This window comes from Trichechus manatus, unplaced genomic scaffold, assembly GCF_000243295.1.
Source record: "Trichechus manatus latirostris isolate Lorelei unplaced genomic scaffold, TriManLat1.0 scaffold00199, whole genome shotgun sequence".
NCBI classification, from domain to species: Eukaryota; Metazoa; Chordata; class Mammalia; order Sirenia; family Trichechidae; genus Trichechus; species Trichechus manatus.
The window spans coordinates 732,884-757,193 of record NW_004444135.1 but is presented as its reverse complement, the minus strand read 5'-3'; the positions used below and the strand labels follow the sequence as shown (position 1 = coordinate 757,193).

Here is a 24,310-nt window from a genome sequence, read left to right as displayed (position 1 = left end):
TGGACTGGACTGTGGGACATAAAGTGATACTTGTGAGGAGTGTGCCTCTTAGCTCAAGTAGATACAAGAGACTAAATGGGCGGCTTCTGTCCAGAGGTGAGATACAAAGGCAGAGAGGGTTAGGAGCTAGCTGAACGGACATGGGGAATCAGGCGTGGAAAGGAGGAGTGGGCTGTCACAGTATGGGTAAAGCAATTATAGTCACATGACAATGTATGTATAAATTTCTGTATAGGAAAAAACTAAAAAACTTTAAAAAAAATAAATAAAAACAAAGCTGCTTTTTGGCTAAAATGTTCTTCAAAAGATCTCTATTTGTAATTATCAATCCATACAATTAAAATATTTGAATGCTTGCTAATTAAAGATGCTTCCTTAATAAAATCTCTGTAAATTAAAAACAAACACCCATTAATTCAGGTTGCGTAAAAAAACTTCTCACATACCTTTTTTTCCTTAAAGTAAGGTTTCAGTAAGCAACATCATGATAAACGGAGAAAAGACTGAAGCTGTCAAGGACTTCATTTTACCTGGGTCCACAATCAATGCCCGTGGAAGCAGCAGTCAAGAAATAAAATGACACATTGCACTGGGCAAATCTGCTGCAAAAGATCTCTTAAAAATGTTAAAAAGCAAAGGTGTCACTTTAAGGACTAAGACACGCCTGACCCAAGTCACGGCGTTTTTCAATTGCCTCATATGCATTGCGAAAGCTGGACGATGAATACGGAGGACCTAATAAGAATTGACGCCTTTGAATCGTGGGGTTGGCGAAGAATACTAAATATACCATGGACCGCCAAAAGAACGAACAAATCCATCTTAGAAGAAGTACAACCAGAATGCTCCCTAGAAGCCAAGATGGCAAGACTACATCTCATGTACTTTGGACACATCATCAGGAAAGATTAGTCCTTGGAGAAGGACATCATGGTTGGTAAAACAGAGGGTCAGCAAAGAAGAGGAAGACCCCCAATGAGATGGACTGACACAGTGACTGCAACAATGGGCTCAAGCATGGCAACAATTGTGAGGATGGTACAGGACCAGGCAGTATTTCGTTCTGTTGTGCAGAGGGTCGCTATGAGTCGGAACCAACTTCGTGGCACCTAACAGCAACAAGGTACTTGATTTGATAAAATTCAAGTATGCTTTGCTCTGCATTCTTGTTGAAATTTCTGACTTTATTATCTATTTTCTTCCCACAACCATATCTTGCAGCATTCATTCATCAATTTCAAATTTCCAGGCTGATTTGGGGAAAAAAAAAAGACACAAACCATGCAAAAAAACACAATTCCTTTTTCTTCCCCTTTCATCTATTTCTTTTTCTGAGGTATCATTCCCTTATCTTTCTATCTTCCTCAATTTTTTATGTCCAGTCTCATTCCCTTTTTTCTTTTCCTCCATTTCTCTCTTATCTTTTTCCTTCTTTACTCCACAGCCCTCTCTCTTCATCCCTGTGTCCCCATGGACTAAATGAAGACTGTTACTTTCTGTCACTCTCTAGACTTCAAGTTAGAGGACATGCCAAGACACTGTCATTTCCTAGGTAAGAACAATACTGTGTACACTGAATTCTCCAAAGTAACCAATCTTGCCTACTTTGAAGACAAGAAGGCATTTTTACTTTTTCCTTACAAACTAGCCTTCAATCTCAACTAGTCTTAATTGTACAAGAAATGCAGGGCCTTGTAGGAAATTCATCCTGACAGAAACATTTCTCTGCAGGTGAGGATAGATGTGGAGAGAAGTTCCTGGTACTCTAAAGCCATTTCATCCTTGGATGCTACCTCTCCCCCTCATTGATTCACCAAGTCCATTCAATTCAAGCTTATAAGCAGCAAGTGAATGTCAAATCCTCTTTATTCTTTCTTAATTTATTTTTTATAATAGTCACCTAGCTAGACTCGTCTTTTCCCTACATGTCCAACTTCCAAACATCACCAGTTATCTTTTTAAAATGCTAATCTCATGCCAGTAGGTTATGTAAATCCTTCAGTAGTTTCCATCAGCTAAGGGACAATACCTGAATTCCACAGTATAACATTCAAGGCCCTTCACAAGCTGGTCTCCTCTACCTCTACTGTTCCTCCATCCCTGAATCCCCATCTTTACTTCACTGCAAATAAGATGATGTTCTCTGGACTCACCAAGTTTGTTATGGTTCATGCCTATGCACATACTACTATTCTCTTTCAAAAGCTCATCCCTTCTCTTCTAAGATTAGTTCCTTGACTCTCATCACACACTTCTTCAACATGACCTATTGTTTCCAGCTTTCTCAGTGCTACCCCCATACTAAGTCTGTAATTTCTACCTCTGTCCAGGGCCTATCAATATCTAATATACAATAAATAGTCAAAGTTTTGCAGAATGAGTTAACCAATTTCCTTTGAATTAGCTACAGGAATTAGATACTAATCTCTACTGGAGAAGACTTTACAGAAAAGGATTTTGTTGATATCAATTAGGATCTTAGCAAATAAGAAAGAAGCAGTCTACACTAATTACTATTTCCTTTCCACAAATCATAATCACAATCTTTGGTTCCTCCACAACATCTCACACAGTGCTCTGGACAGAAGAGAGTAACTCACTCTTTACTGAATTTTATCAGGACAATAATTACACTTCCTTAGATATGGTCATAGACCATATTAAGACATTGTATTGTATTGAATTCCTTTCACAGCAACTGGTGTTGCAAAGTTCTAGCATATCCACAAATAATAGCTAAATTATTTCAGAGGGTGGCAACATATGCTGAAGTAGTATTTTCTTTCATTTGACTCATCGATTCTTTCGAAAATTTTCAATTTCTTGGAACATTTACTATGAGGAAAGAATCTCAGTGGGCCTGAAATATAAAACTAAATATACAATATTATTAAAGCAAAGCATTAACACATAAGGAAAAAAATTGAAGGAAAATACTCCAAAATATTAACCTAACAGTGATTGTCTCAGTCCAGGAAAATTATGGTCATCTCCCTACTTCCCTATTTTCCACATATTTTCCATAAGATAATCAGACACAGAACCCTACTCATCCCTTGCCCCTTTACACTCCAATAAACCCACTACAGTGGAGCCGATTCTGACTCTTAGCGACCCTACAAGACACAGTAGAACTGTCCCACAAGGTTTTCAAGGCTGCAAATCTTTATGGAAGCAGATTGCCACATCTTTCTCCCACAGAGCAGCTGGTGGGTTAGAACCACTGACCTTTCAGTTAGCAGCCAAGCACTTAACCATTACACCACCAGGGCTCCTTTTACACTCTATTGTTGTCATGATGTGCTGTTGAGCTGGGACACAAAATTCTAATAAAAGTAAAATGTATTCTGGTAGGAATGCAAAATGGTACAACCATTTTGGAAAATGCTATGGCGCCTTCTTAAAAAGCCAGAAATAAAAATAGCATACAATCCAGCAATCCCACTCCTAGGAATATATCCTAGAGAAGAGCCGTCACATGAACAGACATATGCACACCCATGTTCACTGCAGCATTATTCACAACAACAAAAAGGTGGAAACGACCTAAGTGCCATCAATAGATGAACGGATAAACAAACCGTGGTACGGATAAACACAGTGGAATACTATGCGACGATAGAAAACAATGATGAATCTGCGAAACATCTCACAACACTGATGAATCTGGAGGGCATTATGCTGAGGGAAATAAGTCAATCACAAAAGGATAAACAGTGTATGAGACCACTATTATAAAAACACATGAAAAGGTTTACACACAAAAAGAAACAATCTTTGATGGTTACGAGGGAGGGGAAGGATAAACACTACATAGACAATAGTAAGTAGTAACTTTGGTGAAAAGTAAGACAGTACATAATACTGAGAAAGTCAGCACAACTTGACCAAGGCAAGGTCACAGAAGCTTCACGGACACATCCAAACTCCCTGAGGGACCGAATTACTGGGCTGAGGGCTGGGAACCATGGTCTTGGGGGACATCTAGCTCCACTGGCATAACACAGTTTGTAAAGTGTTCTACATCCTACTTTGGTGAGTAGCATCTGGGGTATTAAAAGCTTGTGAGTGTGGCCTCCACCAGACTGAGGCCAGTACAACCAGATGGTGCCTGGCTACCACCACTGACTGCTCTGACAGGGATCACAACAGATGGTCCCAGACAGAACTGGAGAAAAATGTAGAACAAAATTCTAACTCACAATAAAAGAGCAGCCTTACTGGCCTGACAGAGACTGGAGAAACCCCAAGAGTATGGCCCCCAGACACCCTCCTAGCTCAGTAATGAAGTCACTCCTGAGGTTCATCCTTCAGCCAAAGATTAGACAGGCCCATACAACAAAACAAGACTAATGGGGCACTATAGCCCAAGGACAAGGACTAAAACGCAAGAGAGGACAGGAAAGCTGATAATGGGGAACCCAAGGTCGAGAAGGGGAGAGTGTTGATACATTCTGGAGTTGGCAACCAATGTCACAAAACAATATGTATACTAAGTGTTTAATGGGAAACTAATTTGCTCTGTAAACCTTCATCTGAAGCACAAAAAAAAAAAAAAAGAAGGAAAATGTATTTTGGAAGAACATTCCAGGCAGAGGAACACACAAGCAAAGGCATAAAAGAAGGAATACAGGGGTCACATACAGGACAAGGTGGGGAATTCAATTTGGTTATAGTATAAGCAATTCTTAAGGTGAGGCTTAAGTAGGAATGTCAATGAAATAATTCGGACAAAAAGAATGACTATCTGCAGGGACGCAATACATAGAACTGATAGAAACGGAGAAAACTGTGGAACAGAACTTAAAATTCTTAAAGAATCCAGACTTACTGGACCTACTGAGGCTAGAGTCAAGACTATGGAGTCCCTGACGCTATTGCACTGAGTTACTCTCGAAACCTTGAATTGAAACTATCCCCTAAAGTCATCTTTAAACTAAGTAACACTTTAGCTCAAAAAGTAAAGATTGTCACCCTTGAGTATTGTGTTCTTTTAAAAATCATCTATATAAGACCAAATGGACGAGAACTATTTTAAAGCATACATGAGAAGATTGGGGGACAGGAGTTCAAGTCAATGAGAGTGAAGCAACTAGGACAGAAATAATGAGAATGCTGACACAATGTGAAGAATGTAACCAATGTCACTGATCACTACGTCTAGAAACTGCTGAAGTGGAGTGAGTTTTGCTGTATATATTTTCACCAAAAATAAAAGAAAAAAAAAGAATGACGATTTATACTATAATAATATTCATTAGGCAATCAAGAAAGAATTCTCATTTGCAAGTGGAGGAGATGAGGGGGGGAAAAGCGTTTATAAAAGCTATACCTGTGATTGTTCCATGGACCTGTGTTCCATTCTTCAATTCAATGGTTACAGTTTCATGACTCAATTTCATCAAAAACCTATAAAGATGACAGGAATAAAACCATAAATTGTTACTCTTAACATTTTAAAATCATTTTTATTGAGTTGAAAAGAGTGAAATTTCTAGAACTTGAACATTTGCTACATGTACTATCTGTATCAATTCCTATTAATAATTTTCATAACAATTTCTGCTGCCCCTGAATTATATCCTCAACAGTTACAAAGGGGCACAGTAACAACAAAATATCATTTGGAAGTTTCTGATTCTTTAAACCATCATATAGCTTAACCAAAATCCAGACATACAGAATCCTAGCATTATAACCACAAAAAAGAAACCAAGAGATTATAACTGGCAGTAAAAAATATACACGCTTACTGTAAGTGTATAGAATAAAGTAAGAATCTCACTTCCTAATCCCTTCTAAGTTTGGGGGGATATTCTTTTAGATCTTTTTATGTGCATTCATAAACAGATATATAAAATTTGTTTTTACATACTTTAGTAACTTTCATAACTCATATCTCTCACTTAACAGTTTATATTAGAATATTTCCATGTCAATAAGTAAAGAACATTCTAAGAGCTGGATGTTGTTGTTGTTGAGTATTTCACTATATGAAAATATCATAATTTACTTTACTATCCTGGCTGATGGAAACTAGATTGGTGCCAATTGTTTGCTAACCTTCACCAACACTAGTTGTTACTAATCTTCTAAATTTTTGCTAATCTGATAGGGAAAAAAAGGCAATTTGTTTTTCCCCAACTACTTATGAGATTGAATATTGTCCTGTGAATATAGACAATTATTTCTTCTGTGAATTACTTATTCACTTTATGTACATATGGAGCCCTGGTGGCACTGTGGGTAAGCACTCAACTGCTAACCAAAAGGTCAGCAGTTGGAATCCACCAACCACTCCTTGGAAACTCTATGGGGCAGTTCAACTCTGTCCTATAGGGTCGCTATGAGTTGGAATTGACTCGATGCCAGTGGGTTTTTTGGTTTTATGCACACCATGTTCAATTAGGTTGAGTTTTTCTTTTAATTTTCTACTTGTTCATGGTATCTTTAGTCATACAATTTTCCCTCATTCATATGCTGTTAATTTTGTCAATTTTTCTGGGGTATATAAGTTGCTTAGGAAGACGTTCCCCACCTCATGTTTGTAAAAACAGTCTCCTTCCCTAAACAATGTGTAGAAATTGTTGAATGGGAACCTAAACTGCTGTGTAAACCTTCACCAAAATTCATCTTTTTTCTGTATAGTGGGAATTAAGAATCTGTCTTTATTATTTTCCAGAACTGGATAGCAATTGCCTCAATAATACTTACTGAATAATCTATCTATTCCCCCATTTCATCCAGTCTTTTGTTCTGCTCTAACTTTTTGTTGTAAAACACTGTAGAAGAAGAAAATTTGAAAGATTCACAAATTATTAAAATGTTGCCATTTGTTTTCCCTTCTTTATACACACGCTTATACTTTTACCACACCATGTGAAAGTAGGCTACAGGCATTATGACACTTCATAATGCTTTTCTAATTAAGGACACTCTCCCACATAACCATAATACCATGACCACATCTAAGAAAATGAACAATCACCCACAATATCATCTAATACGCCGTGCATATTCAAAAATTCTGGTCTTGAATAAGGAGTCCCTGGGTGGTTCCAACCCACCCAGAGGCACTTTGGAAGAAAGGCCTGGTGATCTGCTTCTGAAAGGTCACAGCCTTGAAAATTTTGTGGAGCACAGTTCTACTCTGAAACACATGGGATTGGCATGAGTTGGAATCGACTCAACAATTGGTTTAGTCTTTAATATGTACTTTGTACACTTGATCATACCATCTTTCAGACTAAATGGTACATGTAGGATGACTTGTTTTCTTCCTCCACTAGGCTTGAGTGTGAGGATTATGATCTTTTTATATCCTCCGTGTTCTAATTCTGGAATGTAACAGGGCCTGAATAACACTGGCTAAAACGTTTCAACGATTAATGTGAATCCACCCTTAAAGTACCACTTTTTTAGTGATACAGTCATAACAAAAAGGGAAAGTACTTGGTCTGGAATATATCAAGTCATAAGCTTTAAAATCGACTTATGTCTTCATATAAAGATTCATGTGTTCAATCCCTTTTAGTATTTGATGTCAAGAAAAAAGTCTCTCTCAATGAACTGCTAGTATTTTATTTCACTAGACAGGAGTTATTTAATTTGGCTCTTAATTTAATGAGCAATAATAATTCTACTATCCTAGAATTTGGTTTTCTACCTTTTATTTTAATTTTCCCACTGAGTAGTAACTTTTATTTAAAAAACAAAAAACCATTCCTGTTCAGTTGATTCCAACTCATGGTGAGCCTATAGGACAAAGCAGAACTGCCCCACAGGGTTTCCATGGAGTTGCTGGTGGATTTCAACTGCTGACCTTTTTGATTGACAGCTGAACTCTTAACCACTGTGCCACCAGGGCTCCACTTTTACTATAAGGCTCTTCAAATCTTTTTCGGAAGCAGGCAGGGTTAAACTAAAAATAAAATACTTTAGTAAGTAATCAGGCAATCTGCCATATGGAAGTAAAAGAAAAACCATGAAGTAAACACAAAGGTCTCTAAAAAGTAAAAATACACCCCAGCAAGTCCAAGGATAATTCTGTGATAAATAATATTTATCATTATTATGTGGTAGTCCCAATGCCGGGTAATAAAGATTAAAAGTGAGTAAGACCCTCAAGGAGTGCAATATCTAGTAGAAAGGACAGACATATAAGATACTTAAAAATACCTATAAAATGTAGAATGCAAACAGAGATTTGTACAGGTTATTACCAGGAACCTAACGCAGTATGAGGAGGAGGGGAGTCAGATCTTGATGGACTTCTAGTAAGAAGTCTGAAAAGTTGGTAATACACAGCAAACCAGTTGCTGTGAAGTCGATTCTGACTCATGGTGATCCCATGTGTGTCAGAGTAGAACTCTGCTCCATAGAGTTTTCAATGGCTAATTTTTCAGAGTAGATCACCTGGCCTTTCTTCTGAGGTACCTCTGGGTGGACTCAAACCTCCAACCTTTAAGTTAGCAGCTGAGAATGTTAGCCATTTGTGCCACCCAGGGACTCCAAGTATAAAGTGAAGAGACCAAACAACAAAGACATAGTGGTAAGAAACAGCACAATGTGCAGGGTAACTGTGGGCACTAAAAAAAAAAAAAAAAAAATCAAACCAACAGTTGCCATGAGTGACTCTGATTCATGACAGCACCATGTGTGTCAGAGTCAAAATGTGCTCTAAACGGTTTTCAATGGCTGATTTTTTTTTTTTCAGAAGTAGACTGCCAGGCCTTTCTTCCAAGGTGCCTCTGGGTAAGCTCAAACCTCCAACCTTTCAGTTAGCAGCCAAGCATGGTAACCACCCAAGGACAACTGTGGGTACATGTGATGGAATATAAAGCTCAAGAAAACAAGTGGGGAAGAGTTAAGCAAGTTCCTTTCATAGAGAGCCTCGAGTACTCTTAAAGAACTCCTCTAGGAGAGTCACACTTGAAAGAGAACCTAGGGCAGATGTACGGATAGATTTTAGAGAGACAAAAGTACAATCTTGAGGAAGACAAATTAGGTGGCTAGGGCAGCATCCAGGTTAAAGCTACAGTAGTCAAGATGTAAGGAATGACAAATAGATCAGTGGAACAGAATAGAGAGCCCAGAATAGAACCACATGTCATTTGATTTTCTACACAGGTGCCAAAGCAGTCCAATGGAGAAAGGAAAGTCTTTTCAGCAAAACAAAGCTGGAATAACTGGAAATACATATGGAAAAAATAAACTAGGACCCCAACTCCAAATATTTACAAAAACCAATTCAAGATCGATAACAGACCTAAACATAAACATCATAAAAAGCTTTTAGAGGAGAATAACTTCATGATTTGAGGGTATGTAAAGGCTTCTTTTGGAGCCTTGGTGCTGCAGTGGTTAAGAGGTCGGCTGCTAACCAAAAGGTCAGCAGTTCGAATTCACCAGCTGTTCCTTGGAAACTCTATGGGACAGTTCTACTCTGTCCTATAAGGTCGCTATGAGTTGCAATCGACTCCAAGGCAACAGGTTTGGTTTGAGTTTTAAAGGTTTGTTTGAAAGGACATACAGAATCCCCCCCACCAAAAAAAAACTCATCGCCATCAAGTCGATTCTGACTCATAGAACTGCCCCATAAGGTTTCCAAGGCTGTAATTTTTACAGAAGCAGACTGCTACATCTTACTCCTGCGGAGTCAGCTGGTGGGTTCGAACCACTGACTTTTGGGTTAGCAGTCAAGTACTTAACCACAGAGCCACCAGGGCTCCTGACATAGAGAACAATAACCATAAAACAAAATGCTGATAAATTAAGACTTCTTGAAAATAAAGAAATGAAGAAGCAAAAAAAAAAAGTGAAAAAACATATCTGACAAAGAACTGTTATCTAGGATACATAAAGAATCCCTACAACTCAATAATTAAAAAAAAAAAACACACAATAAAAATAAGATTCAAACAGGCAGTTTACAGAAGAAGATATATACAAGCAGCCAATAAGCAGGTAAAAAAGTGCTCAACATCATTAGTCATCAAAAAATGCAAATTAAAATGGCTAAAATTAAAAAGACTGACAACAATGAATGCTGTTGGATTGACCTGTGTTCCCCAAAATAATGTACTGTAAATCCTGACCTCTGTGCCTGTGGTTATAATCCCATTTGTGAATGGGCTGTCTCTGTTATACAAATGAGGGAAGGTTAGGTAGAGTGTATCTTGAATCAATCTCTTTGAGACATAAAAGAGATTAAACAATCGAGTGAGAAACAAAGATGGGGGAAGAGAGATGCCAAGCCACATGAAGATCACCCAGGAGCAGAAGCTCAAAGATAAAGCCTTTCTGAGTTTGGACTTCTAGCATCCTAAAACGTGAGAAAATAAATTTGTTTGTTAAATCCACCCATTTATGGTATTTCTGTTATAGCAGCACTAGACAACTAAGACAGCTGGTGAGGATGTGGAGGAACTGCAACGCTACACTAGTGGTGGGAGTATAAAATCGTACAACCACTTTGGAAGATAGTCTAGCAGTTTCCTATAAAACCAACAAAAATCTATGGATGTAGGTATATCTAGGAGTGCAAGATGCAGCAATTCCACTCTTAAGCATTTACCCAAAAGAAATGAAAGCTTATATCCACAAAAAGACTTGTACAAGAATGTTCTTAGCAGTTTTAAACATACAATGGATGACTACTGGGCAATAAAAAGGAGTAAATTACCAGTACACATCACGACATGAATTAATCTCAAAAAACATGATGCTGAGGAAAAGAAACTTTAGAGAGAGCACATACTGCATGATTCCAAATGTATGATGTTCTAGTGCAGGCAAAACTAAACTATGGTGGAAGAAGCTGGTTGCCTCTGGAGAGATAGGGCCAAAGATATGACTGAGAAGGGGTTTAACAGAAATTTCTGAGATTGTGGTAATGTTCTGTGTCTTGACAGGGACTGGGATACACATGTGTGTAAAAATTTCAAATTTGGGAAATGTATATTACATTTCATTGTACGAAACATATACCTCAAAAGGAGAAATAAAAAAGAGAGCCTGCAGGGGGAAAAAACGAGCCTGAACTTCAGTTGTGGTGATTGGAATGAAAGGGAGGGTATTATGAGGACGACAAATAGGCAGTTATCCCTTCCTATCAGAGCCCAGGAGCCAAATAAATTCAAATTATTTTCTGATGAAAACTTCACTCTCTGAATTCCTTCTACTTAACACCCAAAATTTAGATACCAAATAGATCCAGACAATATGGTTTTCGTCAGTACCCAAACTCACACCATCTGAACTCAAAAACCAAACAGAATGGAATAGTGAGAGATACTGCTATGAAGTATACTTGGCAAAACCTAGTGATTTCTCAAATGTGAGGATTATCAGGGAGAGAAAGAAATCAGGTTCAAGACTCCCAGGTTTTTGGTTAGGGTGACTGTAAGGATAAGGATGAGAGTGCCACGAATTGAGATGCAGAATTAGTCAGATGAAAATGCAAACTAGTCAGTCAAATATCATTTTCTCCAGGCAAAATACATTTTCCAGTAAGAAGAAATTTTGTTTCTATATTCCACCTAAGACACAGAATGGGTTTCAGTATACCAGTATCACCTGCTGCCATCTAGTTGATTTTGACTCCCAGCGACCCTATAGGACAGAATAAAACTGTCCCACAGGATTTCCAAGGCTGTAAATCTTGACAGAAGCAGGCTGCCACATCTTTTTCCCAAAACAGCGCATGGTGGGTTTGAACCACTGACCTTCCAGTGTCAGTACAGCCATTAAAAATTACAAGAAAATTCTAGCATCCTACTTTGGTGAGTGTCGTCTGGGGTTTCAAAAGCTTACAAGTAGCCATCTAAGATGCATCAATTGGTCCCAACCACCTCGTATAAAAGAGAATGAAGAACACCAAAGACACAAGGAAAGTAGTAGCCCAAGAGACAGAAAGGGCCACATAAACCAGAGACTTCATCAGCCTGAGACCAGAAGAACTAGATGGTGCCTGGCTACTGCCAATGATCGCCCTGACGGGGAACACAAAAGAGTCCCTGATGGAGCAGGAGAAAGGTGGGGTGCAGAACTCAAATTCTAGTAAGAAGACCAGACGTAATGGTCTGAATGAGTCTGAAGGAACCCCGGAAAGCATAGCCCCTGGATTCTCTAACAGCCCAGAACTAAAACAATTTCTGAGACCAACTCTTCAGACAGGGATTGGACTGGACTGTGGGACGTAAAGTGATACTCGTGATGAGAGTGCCTCTTAGCTCAAGTAGATCCAAGAGACTAAACAGGCAGCTTCTGTCCGGAGGTGAGTCGGAAGGCAGAGAGGGTTAGGAGCTGATTGAATGGACATGGGGAATCAGCGGTGGAAAGGAGTGTGGTGTCATAGTATGGGGAAAGCAATTAGGGTCACATAACAATGTACGTATAAATTTTTGTATGGGAGACTAACTTGAAATGTAAACTTCATTTAAACTGCAACAATAAACAAAATAAAAATAAAAAATTACAAGAAAATTCTGTCACAACATGAAATGCCTTTAAATGAGACACAGAATACTACATAAAACCTAATTGTAAATAAATACAAACTGGTAGGTATTCAGAAATTGCAAAAATATTCTTTAAATTTGAGCCATTTTTCTCCAAAGCTACATTCCATATAAACATGGGCCACAAATTAACCATACATGCCTTCTATAGAAGTACTGAGGCTTTTATGTTATTTCAAGCATACTAGAAAGCATCTACTTGTCTGTCTTCACCACTCCAGCAAGGTAGAGATGCTGTCTCTTTTTTTTTAATGGTTCTATTACCAGCGCACGGTATAACAGGTGCCCAATAACAGTTCGGTTGACATTAACAATCCTTGACTCAACAGACAAAAAAAAAAAAAAAAAAAAACCTAGCTAAGTATTTTAACTGCTCACTTACTTATTAGAAACCTCCACCCGTGTTTCAAGATCAGTCAAAAGGAAAAATAGCCAAACCTAATCTATTTGCAGGTAGTTTGGAATGAAGTACTCAAATCGGTAAACAAGTCTTCAGTAGGCAGAGCTAATGGACAAAGTATAAAGTCAAAGAAAGGAAAATGTGGAAGCAAAACCTATTATCTGTGTGATCAGCCACAAACACGAATAGTAATGACTTCTGCCCCACATTGCGAGATCTTCCTAGAAGTGTACCTTAAGAAAAATGTGGATTGAATAACAAGTCCAAAAAATATCAAAAAATAAGCTACATATACATATATGTGTATACATATAAAGTCCGAGTCCATCCCTGATTTAAAATATTTTAGAAATAGATTTCAATATTTCCAGATGAAGTCATGCTGCTTCTAAGTACTTATTTAAGCCGACGTTAACAGTTTCATCATGAAAAACGCATTAATTTGAAGGACTACTCACCGAAGAAATACAATATTTCGCTACGCCTCCCACCTTCCTAGGGCACATGGACCTATTCATATTAGCCGCTTCTTGGGAGTTGAGACGGGCCAAAAAAGTAACCTCGACTAGAGCACGAGTTCCCCCTCAAAATGAAAATCGGTAACGAGGCGAAAATGCTCGTAAACCCTGCGAAGCACCGTTAAGAACTCTAAGACAATAAATGGGAAGAAATGGCTCCGCCTTTAAGTCCACCTCTTAGAAGAGTACAGGGATCCCTCGCGACCCAGTCTGAAGCCCGGACCGGAGCACCACCCGCGCTGCCAAAAGGGTGGAAGCAGCGGGCGCCGGAGGCCGTTACCAGGCCGCGCGCGCGCACGCGACTTTCGCGCCTCCTGCAGCTGGGGCAGCCGAGTCTCCCAACTCTGGCCCAAACCCTCTCTTCGAAACCCGCACACCGCTTCGTAGCCTCCTCACCTCACGAGCTTCATCCTAGCAGCGCGGTCACCCTTTCGGCCCGATAGCGCACGATACCAGAGAACAGATCACCGTCCGAACGGGAGTATGAATGACCGGAAACGCCTACTCCCGGGGCTCGCGACGAAAAGAGCGTACGGAACACTGCGAACGCACGGCGGAAACGTCGAGGTCATCCTGAGCCGGCTCTCTTCCGGCCATGAGTCGCGCGACTGCACCCCCTGGTGCCTGGAGGTGTGCCTTGCAACTGCTGAGGGCGGCTAGGGCTGGTTTGGGAGGCAATTTACTGCAAGCGGCAAATTTGAGGAGTTGAAATCCAATTAGGACGAGTGTCGCCATCACGTTTTCTCGCAGCAAGGCGCCGTGCGTTATACAGCTCCAAATGTCCCCGCGAATGAAGGGAAGTTCTGAGAGAAGCCCAAAGGATTGTTCTAACTCTAGATCAACAGAGGACCAAGGATCTCACCATTGCCTAACGTACCTAAAGAAAATGTCCCAATTTAGCTGATTATTTTCGGTTCTGATCATAAACCTTGTTGGGCACCCTACATTGCCCAGAAAGCCTGTCAGGCTTTTCTAGTAAGCTCAAATCACTCTCTAATATTTCACACTTCTTTGAGAAAACAGATGCTATCCTTTTGAAAGTATTGCTAAAAATATTGTTGCCCCTTTCATAGACAAACTCTTCCTTGTAGTCTGGATCCCATCTCTCAATTTCTCAATAATTTCACTCCTTCAGTTATTTCTCTCTAACTTGAATCATCAATTTCTCCTTCTCTCCTGAATTGTTTCCCATCAGCATTCAAATTTATCTTAAAAACAAAGCAAAGTTCTCTGATTCAGCCCTAACTGCTGCCCCATTTCTACCTCTCTTTTACGGAAAAACTTGAATGAGCTGTCTCTACTTGTTCATCACCTCCAGGTCACTCTGCAAACTTCTCCACTGATATTGCTTTTCTAGAAGACATCAGAAACCTCCAAGACAAACTTTTCTATTTTCAGGGTAGTCAACATCTCAGCAGTATTCAACACAAGCATTTCCTTTTGAAACACTCTCCTTTCTCAGCTTCCAGGATGCCAAGCACACCTGATTTTATTCCTATTCCAGTAGCTACTCTTTCCAGGTCTTCTTAGCTGCCTCATCCTTCTCTACTGGCCATTGTATGCTGGATGCTTCAGGATTTACCCCAGGCCTTAATCTTTTCATGAATACTTTCTCCTGTAGGTAATCTCCTCCAAAATGATGGCTTTAATTTGTATCTCCAGCATAAACTTAATCCCTGATTACCAGAACTCTTGGGTGTTGTAGGGTAATATTCATCAAACTTTAATGTACATAGGACTCATTGGGGGAAATTTTTAAATGAAAATTTTGATTCACTTGTTGTATTGGGACTTCCCTTAGAACTATGTGAATAAAGAGTCTCCGGACAGAGAGTTAATAGCAAACAAAAAAAACCCATAGTGATTTTCTTAGTCATCTAGTGCTGCTATAACAGATATACCAAAAGTGGATGGCCTTAACAAAGAGAAATTTATTCTCTCACAGTCTAGTAGGCTACAAGTCCAAATTCAGGGCATCAGCTCCGGGGAAAGGCTTTCTCTGTCAGCTTTGGAGGAAGGTCCGTGTTATCAATCCTCCCTTGATTTGGGAGCGTCTCAGGGCAGGAACCTCCGGTCCAAAGGACGCGCTCTGCTCCTGGCGCTGCTTTCTTGGTAGTATGAGGTCCCCATGTGTTTCTGCTCACTTTTCTCTTTTAAATCTCAAAAGAGATTGGCTTAAGACGCTATCTAATCTTGTAGACCTCATCAGTATAACTGCCGCTAATCCATCTTATTACATCATAGTGATAGAGTTTACAACACAAAAGGAAATCACATCAGATTACAAAATGGTACGCAATCATACAATACTGCGAATCATGACCCAGCCAAATTGACAGATATTTTGGGAGGACACAATTCAATCCATGACAGCAATATAAATGAGCCACTGGATCAAGCAGTAAGTGAGTGTGGAATTTAAATTAAAATGAAATAAAATTAAAAATTCAGTTCTTCAGTTGCAATAACCACATTTCAAGTGTTCAATAGCCGTATGTGGCTATGGCTACTCTTTTGGACAGCAAAGGTATGGAACATTTCCATCACTGCAGAAAGTTTTGTTGGACAGTGCTGCTCTATTACCATATTTGTTTCCTTTTTAGCATTTATTTGACAACTTATTTATTGTCTGACACAAGAATGTAAACTGTGAAAGGGCGTTTGTATTTGTTCTATTCACTGTAGCATTCTTAGTACCTAGAATAGTGCCTTGCACGTAATGTGCCCTCAATCAATACTTGTGAAATAGTGGATTGTCTTTCCTATTAGAATATATGCTCCATGGAGAGGAGACCTTGTGTGCATTGTTCATTGCAGTATCCCTAGTGCTGAGCCAAACCAAACCAGTTGTCATCGAGTCGATTCTGACTCATAGTGACCCTATAGGCTAGAGTAGAACTGCCCCACGGGGTTTCCAAGGCTGAAATCTTTATGGAAGCAGACTGCCACATCTTTCTCCCAGGGTACTTATTCGTATTATCCTCAAACTCTCCCTAGTTTGGGCTTTGACTACCTCTTTTTTTTAATTTTTTTTATTGTACTTCAGGTGAAGATTTACAGAACAAATAGTTTCTCATGAAACAGTAGTACACATATTGTTTTATGACATTGGTTAACAATGACTATCTTAATCCATTTCCTCTCAATAGTATTAGAATATTTCAGTTCTTGGAACTCATCAAGCTCATTTTCCTCTCTGGACTTTTCTACATGCGTTTGTTTAATCTAGCTAGCACTACTCACCTCCTGTCAAGTATATGGGGCATTATTACTTGCATATAATAGTGGTGGGGCTTCCAGAGGATGGCAGATTGAAATGTCATTGTCAGTTGATTTATACCAAATTGCTATAATTTTTAAACTTTATTTTATTTTTTGCTGTTATTGAGAATACACACAGCAGTACATACACGAATTCAACAATTTCTACATGTACAATTCAGTGACATTGTGCAACAATTCTCACCCCCCTTTTCTGAATTATTCCTCCTCATTAACATAAACCCATTGCCCCATGAGTTTCCTGTAAATTCCTATACTATTTTCATTTTCTAGCTTGAAATTTTTTAGAATTTTTACACTCATAAGTACAAAACAGTCAAAAGAGTACTGAAATAAAGTTCACGAAAGTGGAGCAACAAAGAAAAAGCCTTTATTTGCTACTAGCAGGATGGTCAGTTTGAAAATGAGACTGCCCTGTCTTCTGGGAATTAGCAGAGGTTTTATATGTTACAGGTGTTTAGACTGGTTATAAGCAACAAAAGAAACAAGGAAAAGAGAACGTGGTGTGGGGGCAAGACAACTATTCCATTATCAGTTTTTAGAAGCAGATGCCCTAATGATAAGCAAGTCCAGAAAAGTACAAGCTGCAATTTATAGTCAGCAAGGAAAACAGACGATTTAAACAAGCCCCGCCCCCGAAAAAAAAAGCACATAAAACCGGTTACCATCTAGTCGATTCTGACTCATCGCGACCCTAAAGGAGAGAGTAGAACTGCTCCATAGGGTTTCCAAGAAGCGACTGGTGGGTTCAGACTGCTTGCCTTTTTGGTTAGCAGTCAAGCTCTTAACCACTGAGCCACCAGGGGTCCAAACAAGTCCAGGAGAGTACATTTAGTGTTTTCAATTTAGGAAGACAGCTTAGGGTAGAAGCTTGCAAATCTTGGTGTACATGTTGTGAAAAAAATTCCTTCACCATTTACATAAACATCTAAGTTCTGTAAATCTAAATATAGTGTTTGTTTCTAGCATGGGCATGTGGCAAAAGCTGAACCAATCACAGATCTCCCCCAGGACTTTCTCCGGAGCTCACAGGAATAAGGACCTCTCATTTTACTGGGATCAGTTTGCTGTGAGCCCAACATAATCTTTGCCATGTTGTTAGGAGAGCTTGCTTGAGAATGAAGCCAATATAGATGAAAGAATAGCTGAAAGTTAGGGAGAAAGAGACATTGTCCTGTTGACATCACCTGATGCTCAGGTTTTTGGATGCCCATAGGTCAGCTGTTCCCCTTGCAGTCCCCACTTACAATAGCAATAAATTCATTTTCTCCCCCTGTATTAGTTCGGGGTTGTTTTCAGTTGTTTTCTAACTAAAGAGACCTAATACTTTCTTTGGATTACCAAACACTTTTTCCTCTAAATCGAATATCTTCCTATAGTTATTTAAGAAAATATCTCTTGCTAGTCCCAGGCCCCTTCTGAAAACAAAACTTGTTTTTCTATATTTCAATTGTGATCTACACTCCTCCACCAGTTCAATTCAATGCTAGGCTTCTCATTGATCATTATTTGCAAAAACCCAAATTCTTTACTATTTCCTAGAAAAAAACTGATAACTCAGTTAGGGGAGAAATTTATTTGGCTGATCATGATTATTTTGTAGTGGACAACTAAATTAAATGTACCAAATTCCAAAGCTCATAGATAGATTGTTGTAAAAGAGAACCATTGATAGAAGGCAAAACAAATTTTGCCAAATATGATATTTCAGAATAATTGAGTTTACAAATTGAGAACTAATGAATCAGAAGTGAAAATATGCTTCAAAATGATAAAGAATGTTTAAGTTTATTTTTCCCATTAAAGCAAACTATACTTTCATAGCATGTTTAAGAAACTGACTATATATAGTTTTTGAAAAGAAAATCTAGAATGAGTTATACATTAAATATGATTTACTTCTGTACCAAAAATAAGTATATATAATTTCATGTGGTTTGACATTTGTAAAGTTATGCTTCTAACCGGTGGCCAATGCAACAAATATAGTGAAATAGATCACTCAGAAGCAGAGACCTGTTTTGTGGGAATGGAAGCTTGAACATATAGCTTGCATGTGTATATGCCAGAATTTGAGTTAGTAAAGATAAAGTTACTGAAAGTTACTAATGAGTCCCCGTGTGGCACAAAAAAAAGGGCTTGACTACTAGCCAAAAGGTTGGTGATCGGAATTCACCCAGAGGCCTCTGAAGACAGGCCTGGCAATCTGCTTCCAAAGGGTCAAACAAAAAAAACCCCACCAAATTCGTTGCCATTGAGTCCATTCTGACTCATAGTAACCCCGTGCGTGCAAAATAGAACTGCTCCATAGGATTTCAAGGCTGTGACCTTCCAGAAGCAGATTCTCAGGCCTTTCTTCTGAGGTGCCCCTGGGTGGCCTCAAACTGCCAACCTTTTTGCTAGTAGTTGAGCACTTAATCATTTGAGGCACCCAAGTTCCAAAAGGTCATAGCCTTGAAAATTCTGTGAAACAGTTCTACTTTACACACATGAGGTCTCTAGGAGTTGGAATAAACTCAACAGCAACAACAAAGATAAAGTGGCTTATACAACTAAAAGAAATCACACCACTTTTCTGACAATCTAACCCATTGTGGTTGGGCTGATTTCAGACTCATGAGGACACTATACGACAGAATAGAGCTGCCCCATAGGGTTTCCGAGGAGCAGCTGGTGGATTTGAACTGCTGACCTTTTGGTTAGCAGCCAAGCTTCTAACCACTGCACGCAGATGAAGGTAAATATAATGGTCAAAGTCCCAGGTCGATAACCACCTTTAACCAGGCCTCCAGATCACTTTTGAATTTTCCTCCTGATACGTATTTTAATGGCATATGCCAAATGTCTCAAATTGGGAAAAAACTCTGGGTGGGAACTATGAATTCTAGTGATAGAACCCTGGATTCTATCTTCAAAAGCTTCGAAGAGCTAAAGCTGTGACTGAACATCTGCCCTGACTAAACCTAGTGGAACCTTCTGCAGTTTCTTGTAAGCTCTTATGCTCCAGCGCACAAGGAAGAAAGTGCAAGGAGTGGGTGAAGGCCTCATTTTTTTGAGGCGTAGTGCAGCACTGGGGAAGGAGAGACACGGTCAATTGTCTCCCCTCTTCTTTACACTGGCCCATATCGAAGATTGAAGGCATTTAACTAAAGGTAGAGAGAGAAGTAACTGAAACCGACAGGGGAATCCGTTGCTATGGATTTCCAAGACAAACCACCAAGGCTGGGTTTGGACGCCTGGAGGAGTAAGCAGCCGCCGCCAGGGTGCGCCGCCGCTTCCCCTCTAGCCGCCCACCCGCGGAGGCGCGCACGCGAGGCCTCCCACCGCGCCTGCGCTGAGGATGGACGCTGGCTCGCCTTTCCCCGACGCCCAGCCGTCCGGGCTTGGGTGAAAAATTGCTTGAGTCGCAGCGAGCGTGGCGGCCATCTTCGTCGACTGGGCACGTCAGCCGAGCCTGTTAAGGCTGAAGGGGAGCGTTGCGCAAGCGCACCCAAGACGGTCACAGGTAACTCCCATCTGACGGTCGAGGCGTTGCCGTAGTCGCCGGAAGTTCGGTGTTTCTGCGCCGCGGGAGAGGCGACGGTGGCGGCAGAAGCAGCTGAGTGTCTCCGGATACCCGGATGTGAGGCACTATGCTGGCTCCACTTGAACCCTCAGATAGGAATTAGGAAGGTACGCGAGCGTCCATGACCATCCCCGCTGCCTGCTGTCGGGCTGCCTGGTCCTCACCTCTCTTTTTCCAGCCCCTCCGGAGAGCAGAACGGTTCTCTCTCTTCCTGTCCCACCCTCTGTGTCGTGTTGCCTCGCTCGTTTCTTCCTACTTCTCTGGTGCCGGCTCCTCGCGCCCCAGGGACGGAGGTGGGAGGCTCGGAGACCCTGTCGCCTGAGGTAGGCAACTAACTCTGCACATCGCAGCCGCCTACGCCGCATCACCTGCCGCTCCTTGTTAGGCAGTCAAAGTTAATAAGGGGCGATGACCGAGGACGGGGTCAGGGCCAGGGTTCCCAAGACCGCAGCAAGGGCTTTCAGAGCTTCGAGGTGGCGTGCAGCCATTGCGACTACTAGGTCAGCGTCGGCGATGGTCCCGCAGGTAGTCTCGGCTCTTGTCCCCGCCCCCGGCGTCTTTCCTTCACCTCATTTCCCCAGAGCCTCTTTGGTCGTCGCGGAGCTGTCTCTCGGTCCCCTGACCCGGCCTGAACCGTCTGCAATCTGCGGGGCCGGATGCGGGGATCCTGGTCTTTTTGGGAGGGGAGCGGTAGACCGGGTCCAGGGTCGTAGGGTAATTCGGGTTACAGATGAGGGTCTTGGAGTAGGCACCAGATAAAGCTGCTCTGGAGTAAATACAGGTTATCCGTTGAGGGCCGGAGCGAACGTTATAGTGAAAGAGAGATGTGAGTAGAAGGGAACTGGATTCTCGGCTGTTACCGCTATTCTTAAGATTGTTTTACAATAGGGGTTCATCTTGCTCTGACAGACTGGGATAGCGAGTTAAAAAATTAAGAGGACTGCCAATCACCCTGTCCTCCCAGCCCGCCCCAGCCTCTAAATGATGCACTCTGAAAATGGAGCGCGTATAGTATTTTTTGGGGAGGCGGGGGGAAGGGGAAGAAGGAATTAAAATGTTGAGATTTGAGGAGTACTATGAACCATGGTTTCTGTAGCTTTTAGATAGGTGAAATGAGATTCTTTCAGCAGGAAATAATTGTAACACACGGTATCAAATAGTATACAAAATATTTCAGTAAATGAGCCTTTGCATAAACCAATAAAAGAACGCTACTTAGTGGAATAGTAGGATGTGGGTGGTTTTCTTTTTTTTTCCCTGAGCATTGATTTAAAAAAAAAAAAAAACTGGAAAAAACAATAATTTGAGTTTTAAACATTCAGGTTACAGTGAAATATGTACTGTATTCATCTCATCAAGTGGTTAGTTTCTGCTTTACATAGGGCACAAAGATCAGTGGAATTATTTTTTAATTTGAAAAACAAGAATTTCCACCACCTAGACACCAGTGGAATGAGACATGAAGAGTACTTAAAAAGTGCTCAGTTTGGAAACTGCAGATTCAGGCCTGAAAGCATGCAAGGAAATGAGAAAAAAATGCCTAGGACAGTAACAGAGGCACTTCCCTTTTAGGCAGAAATCATAATACCCCTTTGGGTGAGATGTGTGACGTTGAAAGCACCTTTCTTAGAACAGAATTTGCCCTGGCTCATGAGCTTTTGCCCACCTTAATCCTTAGTGGTTGATGAAAATATGCTTCCATTTAACCCAGCACAGGCATTATTATAATTCTGTAGTGAACAGGTAGTTTTTAAAATATCTGCCCCATACAAAGTTTTGTGCTAGGCATTTAAATTGTTAAATTATGCTTCAGAGAAGAACTAAAAAATGACTCTAAAAAACACCATTAATTCCCTTTGTTGAATGGTCCTCTTTATTTTAGTAATTCATTGTAACACAAAGCTGATTGTTTTTATTCTAATAATGAAGGTGACCTGCGTTGCACAATTCAAAATAATGGGTTAAAGTTGTTTTTTTTTTTTAATGGTTTTAGAATATTTTTTCATTATTTTTACTGAGGGTGATGAGAAGCTTGGATGGTTGTGAGAAACCAACTCCAGTAAAATTGTTGATATAGGTAATTCACATAAAGGCTATGTTAACCCTTCTGACCTGAAACCCAGACTTTCATATTTTTATGTGTATCCTTTTTTCTTGGCACAGTGAAACTTCTTTGGCTCTAAGTTCTGTATTATAGCTACAATATACTGCTGTAGTTAGTTTTGACAAATACAGGATTCTTTAAACCTGACTATCCTGTCTTTTCTTTTTGGGGGACTATCTCTTACACTTGGTTGCCTTACAATACATCTGGAGAAAGCAAGATTTATGACCTCTGCTCTGCTCAGCTTAATTTAAACATTTATAGCTACATACATAACATTCACAGAGATAAAAACTCCAAGAAAGTAATAAAAATGAGGTATTGAGTATTAATTTAATGTACTGGTTCTCAGAAGTTTTTGGTCTTGGGATTCCTTAAAAATTAGGTAGGCTACTAAACAACGTATTCATATATCTATTAATAGTTACTATATTAGAAATTAAAATTAAGTTTTAATATATTTCTTAATTCATGTAAAAATAACAATAATAAAACTAATTATCAAATGAAAAAGAAAACCAAACGCATTGTGGTTGAGTTGATTCCGACTCACAGAGAACCTATGGGACAGAGTAGAACTGCCCCATAGGGTTTTCAAGGAGTGGCTGGTGGATTCGAACTGCTGACATTTTGGTTAGCAGCCGGAAGCTTAACCAGTGCGCCACCAGGGCTCCAAACTGATTATAGGCTAATGTAAATAACATATTTTTATGAAAATTAACTATTTTCCAAAAAAAAGAAGAATGGCAGTTGTTTTTACAGTTTTGCAAATCTTTAATGTTTTGCCTAATGGAAAACAGCTAGATTCTCCTATCTGCTTCTGCATTTAATCTATTATTATGTTACCTTGATTTAAGTATGTGAAGAAAATCAAGCTTCACATAGATATATTGGAAGGAGTACTTTAATAACCTTTTCAGATAATTGTGATATTCTTCTTTCATTCTACTACAGAATTCAACAAGTGATCATTTCTTACAGGTAAGTTAGAATGTGGAATCTGAAGCCATATCAGTATACTGTTTGTACTCTGTTGCATTAAAATCCAGTGGTCTGTTTTGCACTTTGAATGGATCATTTTAATCTCATGAATCCTCTAAAAGGATCTCTGGGACCCCCAGGGTCCCCATACCACACTTTGAGAATTAACTGTTTCATGTAAACAGTAGTTTAATGTAGTTGTTGAAGCTGAAAAGGATAATGACAGTATGGAAATAGAGTTGTCAAGTAGTTAAGTGAAACCAGGAGTAACTAAGTAAATGTTTTAATTTTATGCTCACTTCATAACAAATATTACTGCATCACTAATATTAATATAGCTAATGCTTATGATGTGCCGGGAGCTGTTTTAAGGAGTTTATATTAGGAAAGGTTTCTATTGTCTCATCTTTAAAGATGATTAAGAGAAAGGCAAATATAATTTAACTTATGATTTCCCTTTAGATAGTAGTCTTTCTGACAAATATTTATTCTTCATAATTCAGATATAGTTAGTTTTATAAAATATATACATCTTATATAATTCCTGTATAAGCTATTTGATAATGGAGAATGTATATATTTATTACTATGTGTGTTTAAACTACATTTTAAACTATTTTAACCCATCAGAAAATTGTTATTAAATAAAACAAATATTAGTAGTTTTTAAGAAGATAATCTTACCAACATTGAAATTTGAAGTTTACTATTTTATTTTGTTAAATTAGCTCAACTGGTATTTAAAAGTCAATTGTGACCACAAGTTAGTAAGTGAAATTTTTCATTAAAAACAAAAGCAGATAATAATTTTCAGAAAGCAAATGTATGCTTATTTTTAAAATCTGAGTATGAAAATCTTCATAATTTCATATTCACTTTTTAAGTAACATCCTTTTTGAGATATAATTCACATACCATATCATTCACCCTTAAAATCCC

The 24,310-nt window shown here is 39.4% G+C and overlaps 2 protein-coding genes across 9 annotated transcripts in view; one reads left to right on the top strand and one right to left on the bottom strand.

Annotated features, from left to right (window-relative positions):
• The window catches only part of SNRPD1 (small nuclear ribonucleoprotein D1 polypeptide), an 18,726-nt gene extending 4,719 nt beyond the window's left edge, over positions 1 to 14,007 (bottom strand). The window contains exons 1-2 of the mRNA XM_004387919.2: positions 13,836 to 14,007; positions 5,333 to 5,409 (exon numbers count right to left, since the gene is read on the bottom strand). Coding sequence (XP_004387976.1) covers positions 5,333 to 5,409; positions 13,836 to 13,849 — 91 coding nt within the window. The 5' untranslated portion in view covers positions 13,850 to 14,007. The remainder of the gene's footprint in view (positions 1 to 5,332; positions 5,410 to 13,835) is intronic.
• A 6,102-nt stretch (positions 14,008 to 20,109) lies between these two features.
• Positions 20,110 to 24,310, top strand: part of ESCO1 (establishment of sister chromatid cohesion N-acetyltransferase 1) — a 112,860-nt gene continuing 108,659 nt past the window's right edge. For 5 of the 8 annotated variants that reach the window (XR_002825850.1, XR_002825849.1, XM_004387918.2 and 2 more), the window contains exon 1: positions 20,244 to 20,393. The gene's annotated coding sequence lies outside the window, so the exon portion shown is untranslated. The other 3 variants (XM_023742047.1, XM_023742048.1, XM_023742049.1) reach the window with 3 other exon arrangements.